Source organism: Microcaecilia unicolor, chromosome 2 (assembly GCF_901765095.1).
Source record: "Microcaecilia unicolor chromosome 2, aMicUni1.1, whole genome shotgun sequence".
NCBI lineage: Eukaryota > Metazoa > Chordata > Amphibia > Gymnophiona > Siphonopidae > Microcaecilia > Microcaecilia unicolor.
The window spans coordinates 387,800,009-387,821,348 of NC_044032.1; the positions used below are offsets into that span (position 1 = coordinate 387,800,009).

Consider the following 21,340-nt stretch of genomic DNA (forward strand, 5'->3'; position numbering starts at 1 on the left):
GATAAAAAGGCCACTGAAAATATGAGCACTTAAGAATTTAACATACAAAGTTGTTCAGGCTCTTTAAACATTCAAGTTTTTTGTGACTCTCTGGCTTCTTCAGTGAACATCTTCCTTGCATGTACAAAAGCAACCATAGTGACAGAGAATTCTTTATAAAAATAAACAAACATTTTGTACCTGAATGGTTTGCTATCTGGGTCCGTGTCTTTGAATCCCATTTCTTCCAGTTTACAACGCCTGTACAGCTCATAGTGGCGGGTGTGAGTCTGTTCCCTCAGATCCTCCATGTTCACCCTGATCAACATTTCCCTAAGTTTCACGAAGTCACAGTGGGTTTCATTTTCCACTGTGAAGAGAGAGAAAGACAATAGTACTGTGGTTAGTTCTGCCTGTTATGATAAGGCTCAGCTACAAAGTTAGACAAGCAGAATCTGAGCAGGAGAAAAAGGAGCCACTTCTTAGAAGCCCCCCTTGTGTTTCCTGCCAGTTAGAAGCACACATTTTCTCTTCAGTGATCAGGATGGTGACATAACCTGCTCAGCGTGTATTCCAGAACTCCTAAGGGGCTACATACGTACACCACGGGAGATGGCCCTATCATCATATACATGTAGTAACAGTGAAACTAAACTAAGTCAAACTCAAAACCAATATTAAGGGAAGCAAGAGCAAAATTTGATGGTAAAATCCAAGCAATAAAAATGTGCATATGTGTGGGGGAAGGCTGTTTAGGTTTTGTTTATTTTACATATAAATGAATACTTGTTGAGTGCAAAGAAAGGAACAGGAGCCACCATTTTTCCAAGAGAGAGAGAGAGAGAGAGAGAGAGGGGGGATGAAGATGAAGTTTTATGATCTGGAGAAAGCAAAGACATGATTAATTTTCTGTCATCACATTGTACCTATGGGATAGATGCAGTAAAGTGTTCATTAGAAAGGCTGCACAATCTAAATTTCACTTTCTAAGCACCTTAATTAACAAGTGTGCTATTTCCAAATGCCCCCAAATGGCTAATATGCCAGCATGTGAAATGTTAATGAATAAGAATATGTTAGCACACAATATACCTGTTTAATAACCTCATTTGTTAGGTTGCAGTAGGGTTCCTACGCAGAAGTTAAATTTAAAAGCACCTTGTGGGGAAATTAAATTTTTAAAATAGGTCCTCCATTCTGTTTCCCCTCATCCACTCAATGGTGTAAAACAGACTCATCTATAATCCCTGTTACCCTAGATGTAATAAAAATAAAAAAAAAACCAGTACCTGAGGACCCCTCAAGAAGTCTCTAATATTAAGCTGGTTGGTGAAGATAGCCTTACACTCTTACGAGATGAGGCACCCCTACAAGACAGGGCCATATCACTGCATGCTAGGATGGTACTAAGTAAGGCTGCCACTTCCTACTGGCATAGGATTATAAATTTTCTGGGGGTCCAGGGGAGGTGTTATTTTTCACAGCTTAAGTGGGATAATTCGTTTTGCATCAGATAAGCAGGAGAATCACTTGCTTTCAATAAGCAAGAGGGGAAAAATTGAAGGCTAGGCATCCAAGTGAGAGAATGTATTTTCTTTAGTAGCAGGGGGTCTTGATGCCAGCCTATCCCATGACTCTCCAATTTCCTCTGGAGTCTTTCATGAGGTACTTTGTGAAATTCCTTTTGAAAATCCAGATACACAATAATCGACTGGCTCACCTTTATCTACGTTTGTTCACCCCCTTCAAAGAAATGTAAATGAACACATATTAAAGCCAATATCTAAACGGGCCCTTTTACTGAAATGCATTAAGATCTTGGCCTGATGCATTTTAACACAAGACTTAAGTCCAGATTTTTCACGACAGTATTTAGGGCTTTAAAAATTTTTTTTTTTTCAGGTCTTGCGCTAAATTTACCGCCTCTTATTTAGGATGTGCTAAGTGCTCCCTTGTTAAGTCTGCATTAACCAGTTAGCATGCGCTCACCAGAATATGCTAGCTGAATAACACAAACTCCTATTCCAAGGCCATGGCATGTCCCCGCCTGAAAAAAATTATTAAAAAAAAAAAATAGTGTGCCTTTGATCTGGTGGACCACTACCTCGTGCCGTCAATATTAAGTTCTATCAGGGTAGAGGGTAATGTTTTGAGATGGTTTGTGGGTTTCTTACATCAAAAATCATATACAGTAAGATTTCAGAAGTCTCTCATCTTCTTGGAAGCCATCCTGTGGAGTCCCGCAGGGATTTCCTTTATTTCCCACTATGTTTAATGTGCTGACCAGTTCCCTGGGTTATATGCTCTCATCAGCTGGTCACAAGGTTTGTATATGACAAATATATTGTTACATGTGGGTAACATGCCTACTGATACCTCGTCTAGTATTGCAAACTGTATACGACAAATTGAGAGATGGTCAAATTTGGAGAGTTGATCATATTTGGAATGCTACTCTTCTTCAAGCAGACGGCCTAAAATTTAAATTCAAATCTCAACTTAAAAAATTTAGGAGTATTAATTGCCAACTTACACCAGAGTTACATATTTCTTCTATAATTAAAAATATTTTTTCTTATTGAGAAAACTGCGCAGAATTAGAAGTTTGTTGGATTCTCAGGTTTTTCAATTAGTGGTTAAGAGTTTACTGCTCTCACAATTGGATTATTGCAATCTGTTTTATGCTGGTAACACTAAGTTGCTGTTAAACTGCAGACAGTACAAAATACTGTGGCTTGGCTATTATTTCAGCCCACCACCCTGTGTGGTGCATCCCAGGATGCATCATTTATTTACTTATGGTTCATTTCTACCCCACATTTTCCCACAAATGCAGGCACAATGTGGCTTACATGAATTATAAAAGAGAAGTACAATACATGAATTTTACAGAAGAATAAGGATACGTTAACAACAATTAGGATGACTAAACAGCAGAGTTACTAATGGAGTATGTTTTTTCAAAAAGGAACATTTTCAGCAACTTCTTGAAAAGATGGTGATCAGCTTATGATTTTAAGTGCAATGGTAGAGCATTCCAAGTGTTCGGTCTGGAGTAGTGGAAAGAAGAGGCAAAAAAGCTTGTATTTGACACCTCTACAAGATGGATAATGTAGTTGGAGATAGGAGCGAGCTGTTTTGATGGCATTTCTTGGCGGGAGATCTATTAAAGGAATCATATATTCTGGAGCTAATCCATAAATTATTTTATGTGTTACTGTGCAGATCTTGAAAGCTATTCGTTCTTTTACTGGTAGCCAGTGAAGTTTGAGACGTAGAGGCTGCACATGTAGGGCAAGGCACTGTAATTGAAGATGCCTGGAGAAACAGAAGCAAGTGGGCATTGCTCCTGCCTTCTACAAGATATGGGGCCTTGAGGGGAGGGCTTCCACTAGACCACCAGGCCAAGTGACAGGGGGAGGGGCCATGCCAGCCTAGGCCTAGTCTTGCCTAGGCGGGGGTGCCACTGGACCACCAGAGACTTTGACTACAGGAAAGGAGGGGAACAGGAGGGTTCCTGGACCACCAGGGCAAATTTTCCTTTTTATATTGGGGAAAGGGGGACCAATGCTCAAAACGGCTTGGGTCAGGTTGTGTGGGGGTGGGGGGGCATTAGACAAGGGTATTTTTGGTGGGGACAATACAGCAGGGTAGTTGGGGTGGAGAGAGAGAGAATTGGTGCCGGTAAATATCTCTCCTCTCAACCAACCCTATTGCTGCTGCAAATTTCCCCCCCTAGACACGCTTAAGAAACTTTTACATTTTTTTTTAAGCATGGCTGCCAGCTGAATAATGACTGCATTAACATGAATTTAAATGCATTTTAATGTAGTTTGTGCTAATGATTTCAGCACCTGTGCTGAAACCATTACAGGATTTGGTGCACAATCCCCTTCTCAGCACTGGTGTTATTTTTGAGCATTGATACCTTGAGGGGCCCTTTTACTAAGCTGCCTACTGCAGCTTAAGATGGTATACTGCGAGATGTGCCCAGGCATCCTGCTCTATGCGCTATTTGGGAGGGGGGTGTCAGGGGCTGTTCCTGCGCTAATTAGCACAGCTACATCACTGCTTGCTGATTAACACAGGATCACTGCGTGAACTCTTACCACTTTTAAAATGGGTGATGGTAAGACCTCATATGGTAATTTTTTTATGGCTATGTACTAATGGCGTATACCTAAGTAACGTACAACCAAAAGGGGGAAAACTCTCTTCAAACAACCTCAATGGTACCACACAAAAAGCGAGTAGTACTCGCTTTTTGTGTATGTACTAATGGCAACATTAGTGCATGGTCATTAATACAAAAATTGGAAAAATCGGCCATTTTACAACTGCAGCAAAAATGGCCAAAGTGTGCAGGAAAAACTTGCACAAGCATGTGCTAAGGCCACTTTTTGTCACAGCTTAGTAAAAGGGCCCCTAAATTAGGCTCAAATCAAATATGAATGGCATGCCTAAATCAGGGGAATAACTTTTGAGCTAATGTTAGGTGAATTTTTAGCAGAAAACTTAGGAGTTTACTATTAGGAGCTCAGATTTTTTTTTTTTTTTATTTAATCTTGAAGGCCTATCTATATTAGTTATAGCTCATCTTGGCTGCTTTTTTGGTAAGGCCCATAATCAAATATGAAGGGATTGCTTGCAACAGAATTCAAGATTCTTGCAATGTTCAGACAGATTAACAGCAGCATATAAATTATGGGATAATTTTAGTTGAAATTTTAATATTGGAACATGAGTGTTCTGTATTTTGCAATAGAAAGGTTTAATAAACTTAATTAAATCTACCATATTCTCCTTAAATAGACAGAGTAATGCTTAGTGTCAGCATTGCTAGTTTGGTCAGTCCTTTATTTGGAAGGAAAACGGGCTCTATAAAACCCCAAGTTATAAATCTTATTACCATAAACGCCATATCTCCTTCAGTTTTCTAGGCCAATCCGTATTATTATTTTTTTTTTAATTATACAGATAGTATTTTTTTTTAAATTATACAGGTAGTATCAGGCTTTAAATCTGACTCAATGGTTGATCTAGCTGCATAGCTTATACATTCTGCATTATACTATACAGACAGCAGTGTTATTTAAGGGTGGGAACTTCAATGTAGCTGCCTAGTGTTTAGCACCAGAAACCTCTTCTGATGTGTGCATAAGCTATCAGCAATGTCAGTATTTCTCTGGCAAAGTTCTTCAAAGTCTCTTTCTCAGTACTGAAAGCCTTTAAGAACATGTCTTCCTTGCACTGCAGTGACTGCATTCTGTATAGGGCCAAAATGACTGTCCTGCGTTGTTACTACCACTTTCTTCAGTCCCAGAAGCAGATAGCAGAGATAGCACCACCCACAGTTAATGGGAGAATGGAGCTTAAGTGCAAACGTAGGCTAAAGATTTGAGGGTGGACAACAACCATGGAAAATAAATATAAACTAGTTGAGGTGTCCAAATAAGCCCATGGAATTAGTCTCCTCAGACAGAGCATACGCTGAATAAATACAGAATTTGCTTTTATATAATTGCAATATGGATTTTTGTGTGTATGGTCAATAACTAAGGGGTCCTTTTCCTAAGTTACGGTAAAAAGGACACTGTGCTAGCGGAGGGGGGGCCGTTGAGCCTTTACCACCACCCATTGAGGTGGCTGTAAGGGCTCCCATGCTAACCTGGCGGTAACTGGGTAGCGCGCAACACTGCCTTATTATCGCCGGGTTAGCACCATGCTAAAAAAAAATACTGGCTGATTTTCCCTAGTGCGTGAAATGGTGCGCGCGCTGGGGCTGGAAGTACCACAAGTGTCAGCGTTTGGCCGGCAGTAGCTCCAGGTTAACGTGTGGTAAGCCCATGTTGGGCTTACCGCCACTTTGTAAAAGGGCCCCTAAGGTTGAACCCTTGACAACTGAGGCTATTACTCAGCAAAGTAAAAAAGCTGATTAAACCCTTTTGTTTAATGTTCATACAAGTAAGCCAGCAAGAGAAATGCTGCTAGTTTAGCATTCTTTATAGTTCTGCAAAAAGAATGACTGAGCAGAGGCACCAAGGGAAAAATGACCACCAAAACTAGTGAGGTTAAATAGAGCTCTGCTTACTCCCAAAGACGTGAGCACATTTAGGCAAGGCAAGACATGCATCATGAACACAGAAAAATGATTGGGTTTCCAGGATCATTTAATGGGGTTCAGAGAAAGACAGAGAAGCTCAGAATGCAGAGTTTAACAGGACAGCACTGATGTGAAATCAGATGTCAAAAAGGGAAGGTCTACAAAGTCTCCTGACCCTGTTCTCTCCTCAAATGAAAGACATCATCCATTTAATAAAAAAAAAAGGCAAAGGGAATGCTGCCTACACAGTACAGCACTGTGGATCTTTACCTTGTACAACACCCCATGGGTACTGCCTGGCCTTGGCCATCTTATTGCCGATCTTCACTTCCTCTGTGCTGCCAACAACAGCAAATGGGAGGTGAACCTACAGAGGGGAGGAAAAAAAAAAGTCAGAAAACTGTATTTCCCTCATCTCCTTATATGCACCAGCTTTTACTCAAGTTTTACTCCTATGGCTATTATTCAGATAGTAGACTAACAAAGTGAATACTGCAATACGTGAGTGAAAGCACCTGCCTGGTGTGAGGGATGTGGGGAAGCCATAAAGAGCAAAAAAAATCTCAATCCCCACGAAGCACTCACTTCACTGTGAAGTAAATTAAGGAAGATAGTGCTCAGAATTTGTGAGCTTGGTTCCATACATACCAAGTGAACAGGCAGCATGAAATGTTGTATAATTTACATATTAGGTCTATGCTTAAAATTAAACCTACATGTCAATCCAAGACAACAGGTTAACACGTGTAGGCTATCCTACAGTAAAATATATGTCATCAAACTGTACACACTAGCTACAGAGATCGGAAATCTGATAGCCTGGTTGGTCCAAGCCAACTGCCTTTACTGCTGTATAAAGTATGTGAATAATACAAGGTCAGGTATAGTGAGGGTTTTCACCCATTTGGTGTCTTCCGGAAAAAGCGTTTAGTGCATCTGTTCCTCTCCCATCACCACGCCCCCCCTTTCATACATGATGTACAGCACAGCTCCGTCCTCAGCAAAGGCTGAAATGTATTTCATCTGAACACCAAACACTTCAATAAATTTGAAGAGATAAGGTTACGTCTAAGGGTCATGCATTTGATATTCTGCCTTTCTGTGGTACAACACAAGCAGTTTACGTATTATATTCAGGTTCTCTGTTCCTAGAGGGCTCACAGTAAGTTTTGTACCTGATAAGGGCTAAACAATCAGCTGTAGGAAATATGCTTGCAACAGAGCTGTTTCTTCACTGAACTGATGAAAGGCACATGACTCCTTAAAGCTAGGCACAGACGAACTTGGCCCACAATAAAAATTAAGTTAAAGGTGAACAAGTGGAAAGTTATTTCTACATATTCAAGAGCACTAAACAGCAACAAAAATACTTTGCAGTAAATGTATTTGAATCTCAAAAGAAGTGCTCATGTGTGGGTATGTTAAGGATGCTTCACTCTACCAATAACTAAAGTAAACTTCAGTATGATATAAGGGGCCTGACGCTGTTGGGAAACTGTGGGGTATAAATAAGATAAATAAATAAAACAAATTACATCCCCTTTGTCTTCCTATCTTTTACCTGACTATATGCAATACTTGTTACAACTGCCTTTATATAATGCTCATCAGGCATTGAGAGACGTTATCTTCATTGCAGATCTATCCATGATGCAAGCTTCACATACCAAGCTGCTAGGAAATGGAATTCATTACCAAAGTCACTCGGATATGATACCGACTACTTGAAATTTCATAAATTGTTGAAAACATTTTTACTCCCCCCCCCCTCCCATTTACTAAGCTGCACAGCAATACCAAAACAGCCCATTCAAAGTGAATAGGCTGTGTCGGCATTAGTGCACGGCAGCCGCTAGCGCAGCTTAGAAAACGGAGGGGGGGGGGGGGGGTTAGTGAATTACTCACCACTGTTGGTGATTGTTATTATTTTAGTTAATTTGTTATTTCAAAATGAGTCATCTTACTGCTTGGATGTTTTTACCTACTATTGTGTTGTATTTTCATTATAGTTCTCTTATTATAATTTACTTTAAAAGTTTGATGTAAAGTATAACACGGAGTACAAATGCCATAAATAAATAAATAAAACAATCCACTGCATTGAGCCCCACAAAGGCTCAGTGCTAGATGTAAGAGTACTATGTCCTTAGGCAGAGGAACAGGGGTAGAGGATCTCTCCCCAAATCAGATGGCATAAGCAATGGCTGGTGGCGGGAAAGAGGATCTAATTTTCAGGTGCTTTCAGAATTTGGCACCCTAGGCATCCGCACAGCTCCGGTGCTAGAAGGGCCCCTGAAGCATCATATCAGGCACTTCAACTTCTGGTTGAATGTCATTTTGCCAATTCAACAGTAAAGTGCAGTCATGCAACCTTTGGTTCAGTCCAAGAAGTGGTAAGGTTTTCAGTCTTATATCTGACAAGCAAACACGCAGTCTGTCTGTAAACCTTCTCCAAAAATTCAAAGAAAAAAATAGCCCTTTCTTCTGTGGTTGGTCAGTTCTAAGAGGCTCTCTTCTCCTTTGCAGGGAAAGTGTTTTACAGAGCTCATTCCCCTCCCAACAGAAAACTTGTCCCAAAACAGCCTTGAGGAAAACTCTTTTAAGGGGTGTTTACCTTGTCTCTATCTCTGATCTTTTTTTGGAGGGTAGTCTGTGTGATCACTTCATATCCTCAGAGGACAACGGACAACCTATCCAGCAACACAGTATAAGAAGAAATATTTTCAACCTCTGTGTTCCCAAAGCAGTCCACATTTTTAACTGTTTTCCTTTATTTGATGGTTATTGCAGTCTGAAAAGCAAATGAATGCCTGAGCAGCAGCAATGCATGTCACTGTTACTGTTTAACTCTGTTCTACCCATGCCTTCCATCAACTCTGCTCAATCCCAGAAAATTAAGCTACAGGCAGCCTCCTAGAGCTCATATTAAGTGGAGCATTCTGAACAGAGAATACTTCTGTTTGAAGTTTATCCTGTACTGGCCACAAAATTAGCTGTGGTGTTGTGGTACAGTAGACTTGGATCTGAGGCTCCTGTTCGACAGCTCTTACAAAGTCAAATACACCACAGAAATGAGGGCAGAGCGAAACTGGCTATCACTACTGTGGTATGGTAGCCGCACTGGCACAAGACTGACAGCAGGCTAGTCCCTAAGAAGACTCCTCTCCAAGCCTTGCCAGTGAGAGCATGTAACCTGGGGTAGACAATTAAAAAGCAGGTACAGGGATCTATATTTTTACCTTATAAGAGCACATATTCCATAAATGTTTGCTATGTTTTTCAGTGGAGGCCTGCACATGAAAGAAGCCTCTGTCCACAGGGTTTTGCTGTTAATGGGGATGAGCTAGTGTGGGAGGTTGTGGCTGGTATCCAGCTTCATCCAAAACTTGTCATAAACTAGGACAAAAATATTCTAACCTGGATGTTTTTTTGTGAATTGTTCTGCACATCTCAACTATATCAACCAATTTAATTGGAGATAAAGGAATCCCATATCTGCCTTCTACAAGTTATATAAAATGTTTGGTTCTCAGGGGTCTGAGGGATGCACCTTTTTAGGAAAAACTATAGGTATCTACAGACTATTAGAATGGATTCTCAATCTGACCAGTGGGTGTCATTGCTGAGCAATGACAATCTCGCTCTCTAACCCGCCCCACTCCACCCAGCCAAAGTGTTGTGTTTTGAAAAGTTTTAATGAGAACACACACTATAGAAACTGTTTTAGGAGCTTAATATAAAAACAGAGGTAGTTTTCTTCCTTTGAGTTCAAGGACTTGTCCCATTTCTAATTTTTTTTTTTTACGGTATTTTTTTTTTTTAAATATTCCTTGTCAGTATGCTGGGTTATTTTTGCTTGCTTGCTTTATAGAAGGGAATGTTAAAGAAATAAGGGGGCGGCGTTATCAACATGGGCTGCTGTTAAGACCTATTTTACTGCTAACCCCAGTTATTAGTAACTAGGCCTCACTGAATAAATTGGGACCTGTGCTAAAACAGCATGTTGGTGGTACCTCCTAAATGGTAGCCCATATTGTTAACTCCCTCTTCCCCAAGATGATTTTTTTTAAGCTGGGTTTTTTATTTCTTACAGTAGAAGTACAAAAGGGGAAGTTAATAATGGTGACTTTGAGGCATTAGTTCCCTCCGCCTCACCCCAAGTTTCCACCTACCCTACCTAAGCTTTTCAATAAACATAAGCATAAGACAGTCACCATTTAAATAGTTGGACTAGAAAATTACTTGGCACTGGTTGATAGATAACAGGAAGTAATTTAGACCAAGCTGTTGCCATCCTTGATAAGAAGATTCCTTATCTTTTCAGTCAGTTAGTTTGAAAACCATCAAGGACTCTTTCTTCTTACCTTTATTCATGTTCCTAAATACTATTTGTTGCCCTTAAAATTCTTTCAGTTTTGACTGCTGCTTTTCTATTTTCCCTAAATACTTCCATCCAGGTAATTTGACAAAGTTAGTTTTTTCTGGAATTTAAAACTCTTGCCTTTGAATAAGCAGTCACCATCTGTGAACCTAATGTGAACCACACTATCCAGTGATCACTGGATTGTTGATATCCAATACTCTGGATGTTTAAATACCATGTCCAGTATCACTCCCTCCTATGTGGGTTCTGTTACCAATTTACTTACAGATAATTCAGGATCTTCCTACTTATACCTGCTTTCCTGTGCCCAGGGCCCTTCATCCCAGACAGTCCTCCATTCTCTACACTTGCAGTCCTCTTGACAACACCAAACAAAGACACTCTAGCATCAGACAGAGACCAACAGAAACCCACTAACAAAGATGCATGTGTTAATCTGTATTTTAATCCTTTGCAGTTGGGAAAGTGTAGATTAAGAAATGTGCGGGCAGATCTTTTAGTGTTTCTGGGAGGTAGGTCCACAAGATCTAGCATGTAGGTCGGGGCTATGGTGCTATGTATGCACTAACTAGCATCAAGGTGCTAAACACTTATTGCACACACAACTATTACCATTCAATTGTAGGAAGGAGGGGAAATGTGGATGCGAATGAGAAGAGGCATCATTCAGTTCATGACTACAACCTTGTAAACTGCCATCTATCACAGGGCTACACCCAAAGCTGCAAAGAGGTAATGGGTCCCTGTCTTAGCACAGAACCTTAGCAACACAAGTCGAGGGATAACAAGGTATTCGCATAAGTGCAATATGCTGACATGCAACAAAGTGCACAGAACCAATAATATGGATATGAATGGGATTAGACCACCAAAAAAGGGACATTTGGTTAACCTGAACCAAGAACATTAAATGTCTTAAAACCTCCCCCACCCAATCAGTATGTCTCAGACTTTTGATCAAATTCGTCAGGCACATTTGAAACATCTCTAAAATGGGACAATTCCCCACAGCTAATGCCTATGATGATCCTGTTCACCGGGAATCAACTACACTATCAACGTAGTACTTAAAACCTTTTGTTATAACCTGCAAATCCATGTGTGTTCTCTGTTAAAATCCAAAGAGAAAAACTGCTAATTTTTCAAATATTCTAATTACGGTGCTGCTATTAAACAGTTCTAACTAACTAAAGAGATTTGGGAAGGTGAAAAACAAGGAGAGATGAAATGCTCTGCCAGTTTTCTGTTGCTCACAACTTTGTAGCACAGCACATTTAAAATTCTGTGCTCAGTCAAGCAAACTGAAGAGTGATAGTCAAAATCTCTCACCTCCAGGCCCCCAAGCATCATAATGAGGTTTAGTCTCCACATAGCCTAATTAAGGGCCTCTTTTACAAAGCCACACTACCGACTCTCAGTGCGGCAAGTAAGAGGAAGCTTCCTCTCCTTTGCCGTGCTAGCATGGCTTTGTAAAAGAAGCCCTAAACAAGTTGCTGGATCAAAGCGTATGAAAATATTTTATTAAGATTCATTCTTAAAATTAAAAATAAAAAAAAGATACAGACCTTTGTGGGCCTCAAGGATGGAAATGAACATTAGAATTAGATGGAATTTACTCCCAGAGGGACTACGTCTAACTCAAGGCTACCTCTATTTCAGGAAGCAAGCGAAAGCCTGGCTCTTCTCTCAAGCCTTTAAATGCATAGGGTGACAACATTCAGGCCCCGATGCACAAAGGCAGCTGTAAAATACGGCTGCCTTGCTAAAATTTAGCTAACCGCTGGTGATGCACAAAGGGGATCGCATGCAAATGAGCTGCATGGATCCCCCTTTGTGCTTCCTCGCTGTTTGCAAGTTCGAGCCATTTGACAGCTCTGATGCACTGGACCCCCCCCCCCCCTCCAACCCCACACTTTTTTTTTAAATTTACCCTGGAGGTCCAATGGACCCTAACCACCCCAATCTTTTTTTTTTCCAGTGGACCACAACCTCCTCCCCCTGCAACCCTACAAACTTTTCTTTTTTAAATTTTCATCGTGGTCCAGTGGACAGAACCCCTTCCCCTGTGTGTGCACACACACCCCCTTCCCATACCCGATCCCCATCATGGGAAAAAGTTTTTAAAAGGTTCTGGGGTCACGGGGGGGGGGGGGTCCGTGATCCACTGGACCACCAGGGAAATAAAGAAAGTAAGATGCAGGGGGGGTGTTGTAGTCCAATGGACCACCAGGGATTTTTTTTTTTAAGTTAAGTGGGGGGCACCGAGAGGTGAAAGGTAGGAAGTACAAGCAGGCAGCCATTATAGCTTCCTGCTTATGCTTCTCTCGGACAGCTCCAGAGCAGCCATAAAATTTGATCATTAAATTTGGGCTGCTTGGAGCTGTGCATCCCCCTGGAATACACATTAGACTACGAATGAACTCATTAGAATACTAATGAGCTCATTGTAATGCATTTGCATGGGGTTCTTGCTGGCTGCTAACAGCACACAATAGATCCACGAAAAACCCCTTTGTGAATTACTAGCTATTTAAACATTTGCTTTAGACGTTTAGTTTATAACCCAAATAGTATCACTATTCCATACTACCAATAGCCCAGCAAGCTTTGTGCATCTGGCCCTCATTCTGCACCTGGACTAGCTTGTTACACAAACTATCTTGTTTAACTGTACAAGAACTTGCCTTTAGTTTAGCCACCCATCTATTTATCCCAACTAACTCTGTACCACCCATCTTGTCCCCATCTGGGTGTCGTCGTCGATGATACGCTGAAACCTTCTGCTCAGTGTGCTGCTGCGGCTAGGAAAGCAAATAGAATGTTGGGTGTTATTAGGAAGGGTATGGAGTCCAGGTGTGCGGATGTTATAATGCCGTTGTATCGCTCCATGGTGCGACCGCACCTGGAGTATTGTGTTCAGTACTGGTCTCCGTATCTCAAAAAAGATATAGTAGAATTGGAAAAGGTACAGCGAAGGGCGACGAAAATGATAGTGGGGATGGGACGACTTTCCTATGAAGAGAGGCTGAGAAGGCTAGGGCTTTTCAGCTTGGAGAAGAGACGGCTGAGGGGAGATATGATAGAAGTGTATAAAATAATGAGTGGAATGGATCGGGTGGATGTGAAGCGACTGTTCACGCTATCCAAAAATAATAGGACTAGAGGGCATGAGTTGAAGCTACAGTGTGGTAAATTTAAAACGAATCGGAGAAAATTTTTCTTCACCCAACGTGTAATTAGACTCTGGAATTCGTTGCCGGAGAACGTGGTACGGGCGGTTAGCTTGACAGAGTTTAAAAAGGGGTTAGATAGATTCCTAAAGGACAAGTCCATAGACCGCTATTAAATGGACTTGGAAAAATTCCGCATTTTTAGGTATAACTTGTCTGGAATGTTTTTACGTTTGGGGAGCGTGCCAGGTGCCCTTGACCTGGATTGGCCACTGTCGGTGACAGGATGCTGGGCTAGATGGACCTTTGGTCTTTCCCAGTATGGCACTACTTATGTACTTATGTAATCAGATATATGCTGTAACTTGAATATTTGCCTCATTTTGGGATGTGCAAATTCCTTATTATCAAAAGAATGTATGTACACAGACACTGCAAGAATGGACAGTTCCCAAGTAATTGCATTGTCTGTGTTGACAAGATGGTACCAACTGATTTTTTTTAAATTACGATCCCAAGAATAAGCTACAATGAGTTTTTTGTTTTTAAAACATTCATGCCAGTATTTATGAATAATTTTCTTAAAATCACTGGCTAGATAAGAATACCTTAAAGTGCAGACAATGTCAGAGTTGGGCCTCTTCACCCTATTTGTAAGTAAAACGTTTCTATCACTGATTTTATATATTTTGGGTACCTCTTAACGTAGAAGTCATCAAAGAGGCTTTTGTCTCAAAATCTTCAAAATTACTCCAAAGTCTTCATAATCTAAGGAACTGACCCAAAGGAAAATTCTTCTTAAAAGTCTTATCATGAAGACTAGTGTAATGTAAATATGTATTTCTATCTGTAGGCTTTTTGTAGATAGATGTAGTGAAAAATAGGCATCCCTTTAACTCAGTATATCAAGGAACTGTCTCTCCTTTCTGTCAAAATGCATTTCAAATTTAAGATTAATATCTCTGGTATTTAATCAGGTATAAAACTGACATAGATAACCAAAAGATCCTTTCCATAGCAGAAAAACATCATCAATATATCATTTATATAGACAAATTTCTTCTTTGAAAGGATGGTCGTACAAAAAAGTATTTTTAAAAGAAGCGACATATAAATTTGAAAGGTCTGGTGCCATGATCACACCCATATCGTGCCTTTAATCTGTTGGTAGTAGGTGTTGTGAGGGAGTCTATAGGGCGCTACCACTCCCCCTGCTGGAAACTGTCAAACTTAAACTGAACCAAGACAGGATGCTGGGCTAGATGGACCTTTGGTCTTTCCCAGTATGGCACTACTTATGTACTTATATACCTGCAGTTGGCCCCTTGGCTACATTGTAAGCTGTATTGTACAAAATCATTAGCATCATATCCCCATGTTATTTGAACGTTCCAATGCGTGCTTATTAGGTGTTTCATTAGGATTATGCTGACATTGCATTATATCCGTTTGGAATTTCAGTGCTGTTAAATGTGTATATTTTTTATGCTGTTCCATGGTAGTCCTATTAGGTTTTAATATGCTGTTCTCAAGTTTCCCTAATTTATTGTATTTATGTTTATATCTGGTAATTTTTATTGTTATGCTGTTAACAAAATTGTAAGTTTTATGTTAAACTGTACATGCTGTACACTGCCTTGGAAAGGCTGTTAATAGATCCCAATAAATAAACAGATGCATGCTTCCTAAAGCTGCAGTCTGCCAGAAATTATGGGATGGATTTGCCCCATTCGTAGAAGGACAAGAAGCAATGCTGAACAGCTATTTGGGAAACTTAGACAAGCAGCAAAAGCAGGATTGTGATCTTGAGAAGCGGTTGTGAAAGGAACTAAAGGCCTTCAAATCAGACCATTAATGACCATGTGAAGGACAATCTCATAACTGGGTGCTCATATGTACATAAGAATAGCCATAATGGATCAGACCAATGGTTCATCCAGCCCAGCATCCTGCTTCAAACAGTGGCCAATCCAGGTCACAAGTACCTGGCAGAAACCCAAATAGTATCAAATATTCCATGCTACCAATCCCAGGGCAAGCTGTGGCTTCCCCCATGTCTATCTCAATAACAGACTATGGACTTTGCTGGAGGAAGTGGTAACAGCGGTTAATGTATTTGTGTTTAAAAAAAAAAAAAAAGTTTGCACAAATTCCTGGAGGAAGAGAGTTCCAGAGCTTAACTATACTTTGAATGAAAAAATATTTCCTCATTTGTTTTATAAGTATTTCCATGTAATTTCATTGAGTTCCCCCTGGTCTTTGTGCTTTTTGAATGAGTAAAAAAAAAAATATATATACATCAATTCACTTACCTGCTCTATTCCACTCAGGATTTTGTAGATCTCAGTCATATCCCTCCTCAGCTGTCTCTTTTCCAAGCTGAAGAGCCCTAATCTCTTTAGCCTTTCCTCATATGGGAGGGGTTCCATCCCCTTTATCATTTTGGTCGCTCTTCTTTGAACCCTGTGTGCTTTAGTTTACAGAATATAAGCACTTATGTGAGTTAAGTGTATGCTCACCCAGGAAAGTGCTAGCAGGGTGCCTAAGTGCTATTCTGTAACAGTGCGTAAATGGAAAGGGGTGTGAAGAATGGGTGGGACTCCCACTTATCTGTGTAACAAAGAATACTGTAGATTATGTGCGTCTCTGCCACATCTAGGCGCCTGTAGGTACTTCAGGACTACGGTTGGTATAATTACTGGCATGCAAGGCATGCTGATACCAGGTTAAGCTAGTATGATATTACAGAATCTGGGCACCCAAAGCCATTATAGAATAGGTGCTCTTCTCTACCCACCCGCATCTCATAAACTCCACTAGTGATAGATGAGTGTTGTACTCTCTATGCTCCTCATTAAGGGAGCAATTTCTGGAAAGTAGCTATGCAAATAAGTGCTGGATATGCGCCTATGTATTGTTCTGTAAGGGAAAACTAGGTTCTTACCGTGATAATTTTCTTTCCTTTAGTCATAGCAGATGCAGCCATTACAGATGGGTTGTGTCCATCAACCATCAGAGGGAGATAGAGAGCACACTTTTCAGTGCCTCATACCAGCTTGCTCCACTGCCTCTCTTCAGTATTTGAAGCTTCCAAAGCAGTATGGCAAACCGCAATGGGAATAACATGAGCTTTCCTCACAGCGAACGATGGCCCTACAACAAAGGGCATTAACTCAGAATGGAGGGAATGAAACATCCTCCCGGAAGGCATAAACTCATCCTCCACTGAGACATAACTGGAGGGAATAAACTCATCCTCCAAAACATGAAACTGGAGGGAATTAAGTCATCCTCCTTTAATTGAACAAGAATCCTGAAGACTGTTTTCCGACTTTCTCCCAAGGACGGAATCTCCAGGAAACACGAACAGAACCTGAAATAGATTTACAGCAGATAGCATCAGACAGGGAGGGATCATGGCTGCATCTGCTATGACTAAAGGAAAAAAATTATCATGGTAAGAACCTAATTTTCCCTTCCTTGTCATCAAGCAGATGCAGCCATTACAGATGGGATGTATCAAAGCAATCCCTAGATAGGGTGGGAACAAGCCACACCACGCGCCAGCACTTGCGCTCCAAAATGTGCGTCCCTCCTGGCAGCCACATCCAGCCTGTAATGTCAGGCAAGAGAGAGCTTAGAAGCCCATGTTGCTGCACTACAAATCTCTTGGAGAGTGTGCTCCAGTTTCAGCCCAAGAAGAGGAAATTCCTCTAGTGGAATGCGCCTTAAAGGCATCAGGTGGAGGCCGGCCGGCAAGCAAATAAGCTGAAAAGATAGATTCTTTAAGCCAGCTGGCAATAGTGGCTTTAGACGCTGGAGACCCTCTGTGAGGACCTGATAGCAAAACAAACCGATGATCAGAGGTCCTGAAAGAGTTAGTAACTCGCAGATACTGCAGCAGAGTCCTGCGCACGTCCAACAGGTGCAATTGCCCAAAAGATTCTGGAAACTCCTCCTCGACAAAGGAGGGCAAGAAAATAGGTTAGTTTAGGTGAAACGCTGAAACCACCTTAGGCAAGAAGGAAGGCACGGTCCGAACCGTGACCCCGGACTCTGAAAACTGCAGAAAAGGGTCTCTACAGGACAGTGCCTGGAGCTCTGACACCCGTCTCGCCGAAGTAATGGCCACTAACAAGACGGCCTTCAGTGTCAAATCTTTCTCTGAAGCACGCCGAGGTGGTTCAAAGGGAGCACCCTGAAGGGCCTTCAGCACTAGCCCCAAGTTCCAAGCTGGACACGGTGCACGCACGGGAGGACGGAGCCGAAGCACCCCTCTAAGAAACCGTGCCACATCCGGATGAGCAGCTAAAGACACGCCTTCAACCTTGCCACGCAGGGAGGCCAACGCTGCCACTTGCACCCGCAGGGAATTATAGGCCAAGCCTTTTTGTACACCATCCTGCAAAAAGTCCAGAATTGGCGAGACAGGAGCCCGCAGGGGTGTGATCTCTCTGGAAGCACACCAGACTTCAAACTGGCGCCAAATCCTGACATAAGCCACGGAAGTGGAACGCTTGCGGGCTTGCAGGAGAGTGGTAATTACTTTATTGGAATAGCCTCTGCCTCTCAATTGCGCCCTCTCAATCGCCAGGCCATAAGACCAAATCAGCCGGCGTCCTCCATGGTCACTGGACCCTGTGACAACAGGTTGGGAACCAGAGGTAACTGAAGGGGATCCTCTACGAGCATCTGTCGGAGGTCCGCACACCAAGGCCTCCTGGGCCAATCCGGGACGAAGAGAACCACTTCTCCTGGATGCAGCCGAATCTGCAGGAGCACTCGCCCTATCAAGGGCCACGGAGGGAACACATACAGTAGGCCCGGAGGCCAGGGTTGAGCCAAGGCATCCAACCCCGCCACGCGAGGATCTCTCCGTCTGCTGAAGAAGCACGGGACTTTGGCATTGGTGCTTGTCACCATTAGATCGATCACGGGCTTGCCCCACTTGGCACATATCTGCAGAAACACTTCATCTGCAAGTTCCCACTCCGCTGGATCGATCTGATGCCTGCTTAGATAATCGGCTTGCACATTGCTCTGACCTGCAATGTGAGCTGCCGACAGAAACTGTAGATGCAGCTCGGCCCAGTGGCAAATTTGTTGGGCCTGCGCGGCTAGAGCTCTGCACTAAGTGCTGCCATGTCGATTTATGTAGGCCACTGCTGTCGTGTTGTCCGGTATCACTCTGACAGCCAATCCTTCCAGGGTCACTTGAAAGGCCAGAAGCGCCTGAAACACCACTTTCAACTCTAGGCGGTTGATGGATCACTCCGACTCCTCGGGTGTCCATAGACCCTGGGCATGCTTCCCTTTGCAATGTGCGCCCCAGCCTTTCAGACTGGCATCTGTTACAACTAGGCACCAATCGGGGAGCGCCAGCAGCATTCCTCGCCGCAGCATGCTGTCTGAGCCACCACTCCATGCTGAGTCGGGCCGCAGGGAGCCAAGAGAGTCTGCATTGGTAATCCTGAGATACTGGAAACCATCTTTGGAGTAGAGCATACTGTAGAGGTCTCAGGTGCGCTCTCGCCTAGGGCACCAGTTCCATGGTGGCCGTCATCGATCCAAGCAGCTGGACAATGTCTCAAGCTCGCGGGCGGGGCATCCTCAGAAGCAGACGGACCTGATTCTGAAGTTTGCACCGCCTTTGCTCGGGTAGGTACACATACCCCGAGGCTGTGTCGAACCTGGCCCCCAAATATTCTAGAGACTGCGAGGGGGGTCAGGTGACTTTCGGCCAAATTGACGACCCAGCCCAGAGATTGAAGTACTGAGACCACTCTGGTTTTTACATGCTGACTCTCTGCAGCAGAGTTTGCTCGAATGAGCCAGTCGTCCAGGTACGGGTGAACCCGAATACGCTCTCACCTTAGAAAGGCAGCTACTACCACCATAACCTTCGAAAAGGTGCGGGGAGCTGTGGCGAGGCCAAAAGGCAAGGCCCGGAACTGGAAATGCTTTCCCATCACCGCAAACCTCAGAAACTTCTGGTGCGGGGGCCAAATTGGAATGTGCAAGTAAGCTTCTTTCAGGTCCAGAGACGTGAGAAACTCTCCTGGCTGTACCGCCGCAATGACGGAGCGCAGGGTTTCCATGTGAAAATGCCGCACTCTCAGGGACTTGTTTAATTCTTTTAAGTTCAGAATAGGGCGAAAAGACCCTCCTTTTCGCGGCACCACAAAGTAGATGGAGTAGCGGCCGCAGCCGTGTTCGGCGGGAGGTACCGGGGACACGGCCCCTATCTGAATCAGACCTTGTAAAGTCTCCTCTACCACCGCCCGACTGGCGGCAGAACCGCATCAGGACTCCACAAACACGTCTGTTACAGGGGCGTCAAATTCTATTCTGTAACCGTCTCTGATCAGGTCCAAGACCCACTGATCTGAGGAAATGTTGGCCCACTCCTCGGCAAAGACGTCCTCCAATGACAGGACCGGCGCACCATGATTGAGAGGGTCGCCCCTGAACTCCAGGCCTTGAGCCAGTGGCTGTGGAACGTTTGTCCGAGCGAAAGGAGTTCCTCTGCTGAAAACGGGCACGAGAAGTGAACCCAGCAGAACGCCCCAGGCGGTACCTTCGAGCTTCACGGAAGCGAGGTCTGTAAGAGGAGTGGACCGCCGCACCCTTAGAGGAAGGCCATCTTCAGGCAAGCGCTGGGGTGTAGCCTCACCCAGGCCCTTCACAATTTTCTCCAACTCCTCACCAAACAGGAGAAGGCCTTGAAAGGGCAACTTCACCAACCTTTGCTTAGAGGCCTTGTCCGCCGCCCAATGCCGTAGCCAAAGAAGAAGGCGAGCCGCCACTGCTACTGCCATGTGTTTAGCCGAAGCTCTGACAATATCATAAAGAGCGTCAGCAAGAAAGGACAAGGCCGACTCCATCCGCGGAGTCACATCTGAAAAGGGCTCCGCTCCATCACCGGACTGTTCCACTACCTGTTGCAACCAAGCCAGGCAGGCTCTAGCAGCATAACAACTGCATGCAGACGCCCGAATAGTGAGACCTGCAATTTCAAATGACCGTTTAAGTGCTGATTCCAGTCTACGGTCTTGAATATCCTTCAGGGCAACACCTCCTTCAACAGGGAGGGTAGTTCTCTTTGTCACAGCTGTGACTAGGGCATCCACTTTAGGCATAGCAAAGCGAGCCATATGCTCCTCACTCAGAGGGTATAATTGCCCCATAGCCCTGGAAACTTTCAAAGGTCCCTCGGGGTCAGCCCATTGAGCCGAAATAAGCTCTTGGATGGAGTCATGCAAAGGAAAGGCTCGAGCAGGCTTTTTGGTACTAGCCATCCTAGGATTCACAGAGGAGGCTGTGCCACTGGCAGGGTCCTCAATAGAGAGCGCCTGCAGGGCATCAGAAATAAGCGCTGGCAGCTCATTACGGTGGAAAATCCTCACCGCGGAGGGATCGTCCAGATCCTGAGTCACTTCTGCACCAGACTCTGGCTCCTCAGACCATGAAGGCCTGCCAGAGTCCTACGAATACTCGCAACCCGACCACGGGGGGAGGGGGGGAATGGAGGTGCAGCACTCTCTGAAGTGAATGAGCCCTTCTGCGCTTCATATTCTGCCAATTATCAGGGAATAACGCCTCAGAGGGCATACCCAGGCAAGAATCCACCGGGGGGGGGGGGGGGGGCATTAGAAGAGGCCCATGCCGGGCTTTGTGGGAGAGCTCTTTTAAGCATGTATGCTC

The 21,340-nt window shown here is 43.4% G+C and overlaps 1 protein-coding gene across 1 annotated transcript in view; it reads right to left on the reverse strand.

Annotated features, from left to right (window-relative positions):
• The window catches only part of LOC115462094 (septin-11-like), a 155,376-nt gene that overhangs the window by 680 nt on the left and 133,356 nt on the right, over positions 1-21,340 (reverse strand). The window contains exons 6-7 of the mRNA XM_030192133.1: positions 6,353-6,449; positions 181-349 (exon numbers count right to left, since the gene is read on the reverse strand). Of these exons, the coding sequence (XP_030047993.1) occupies positions 181-349; positions 6,353-6,449 (266 nt within the window). The remainder of the gene's footprint in view (positions 1-180; positions 350-6,352; positions 6,450-21,340) is intronic.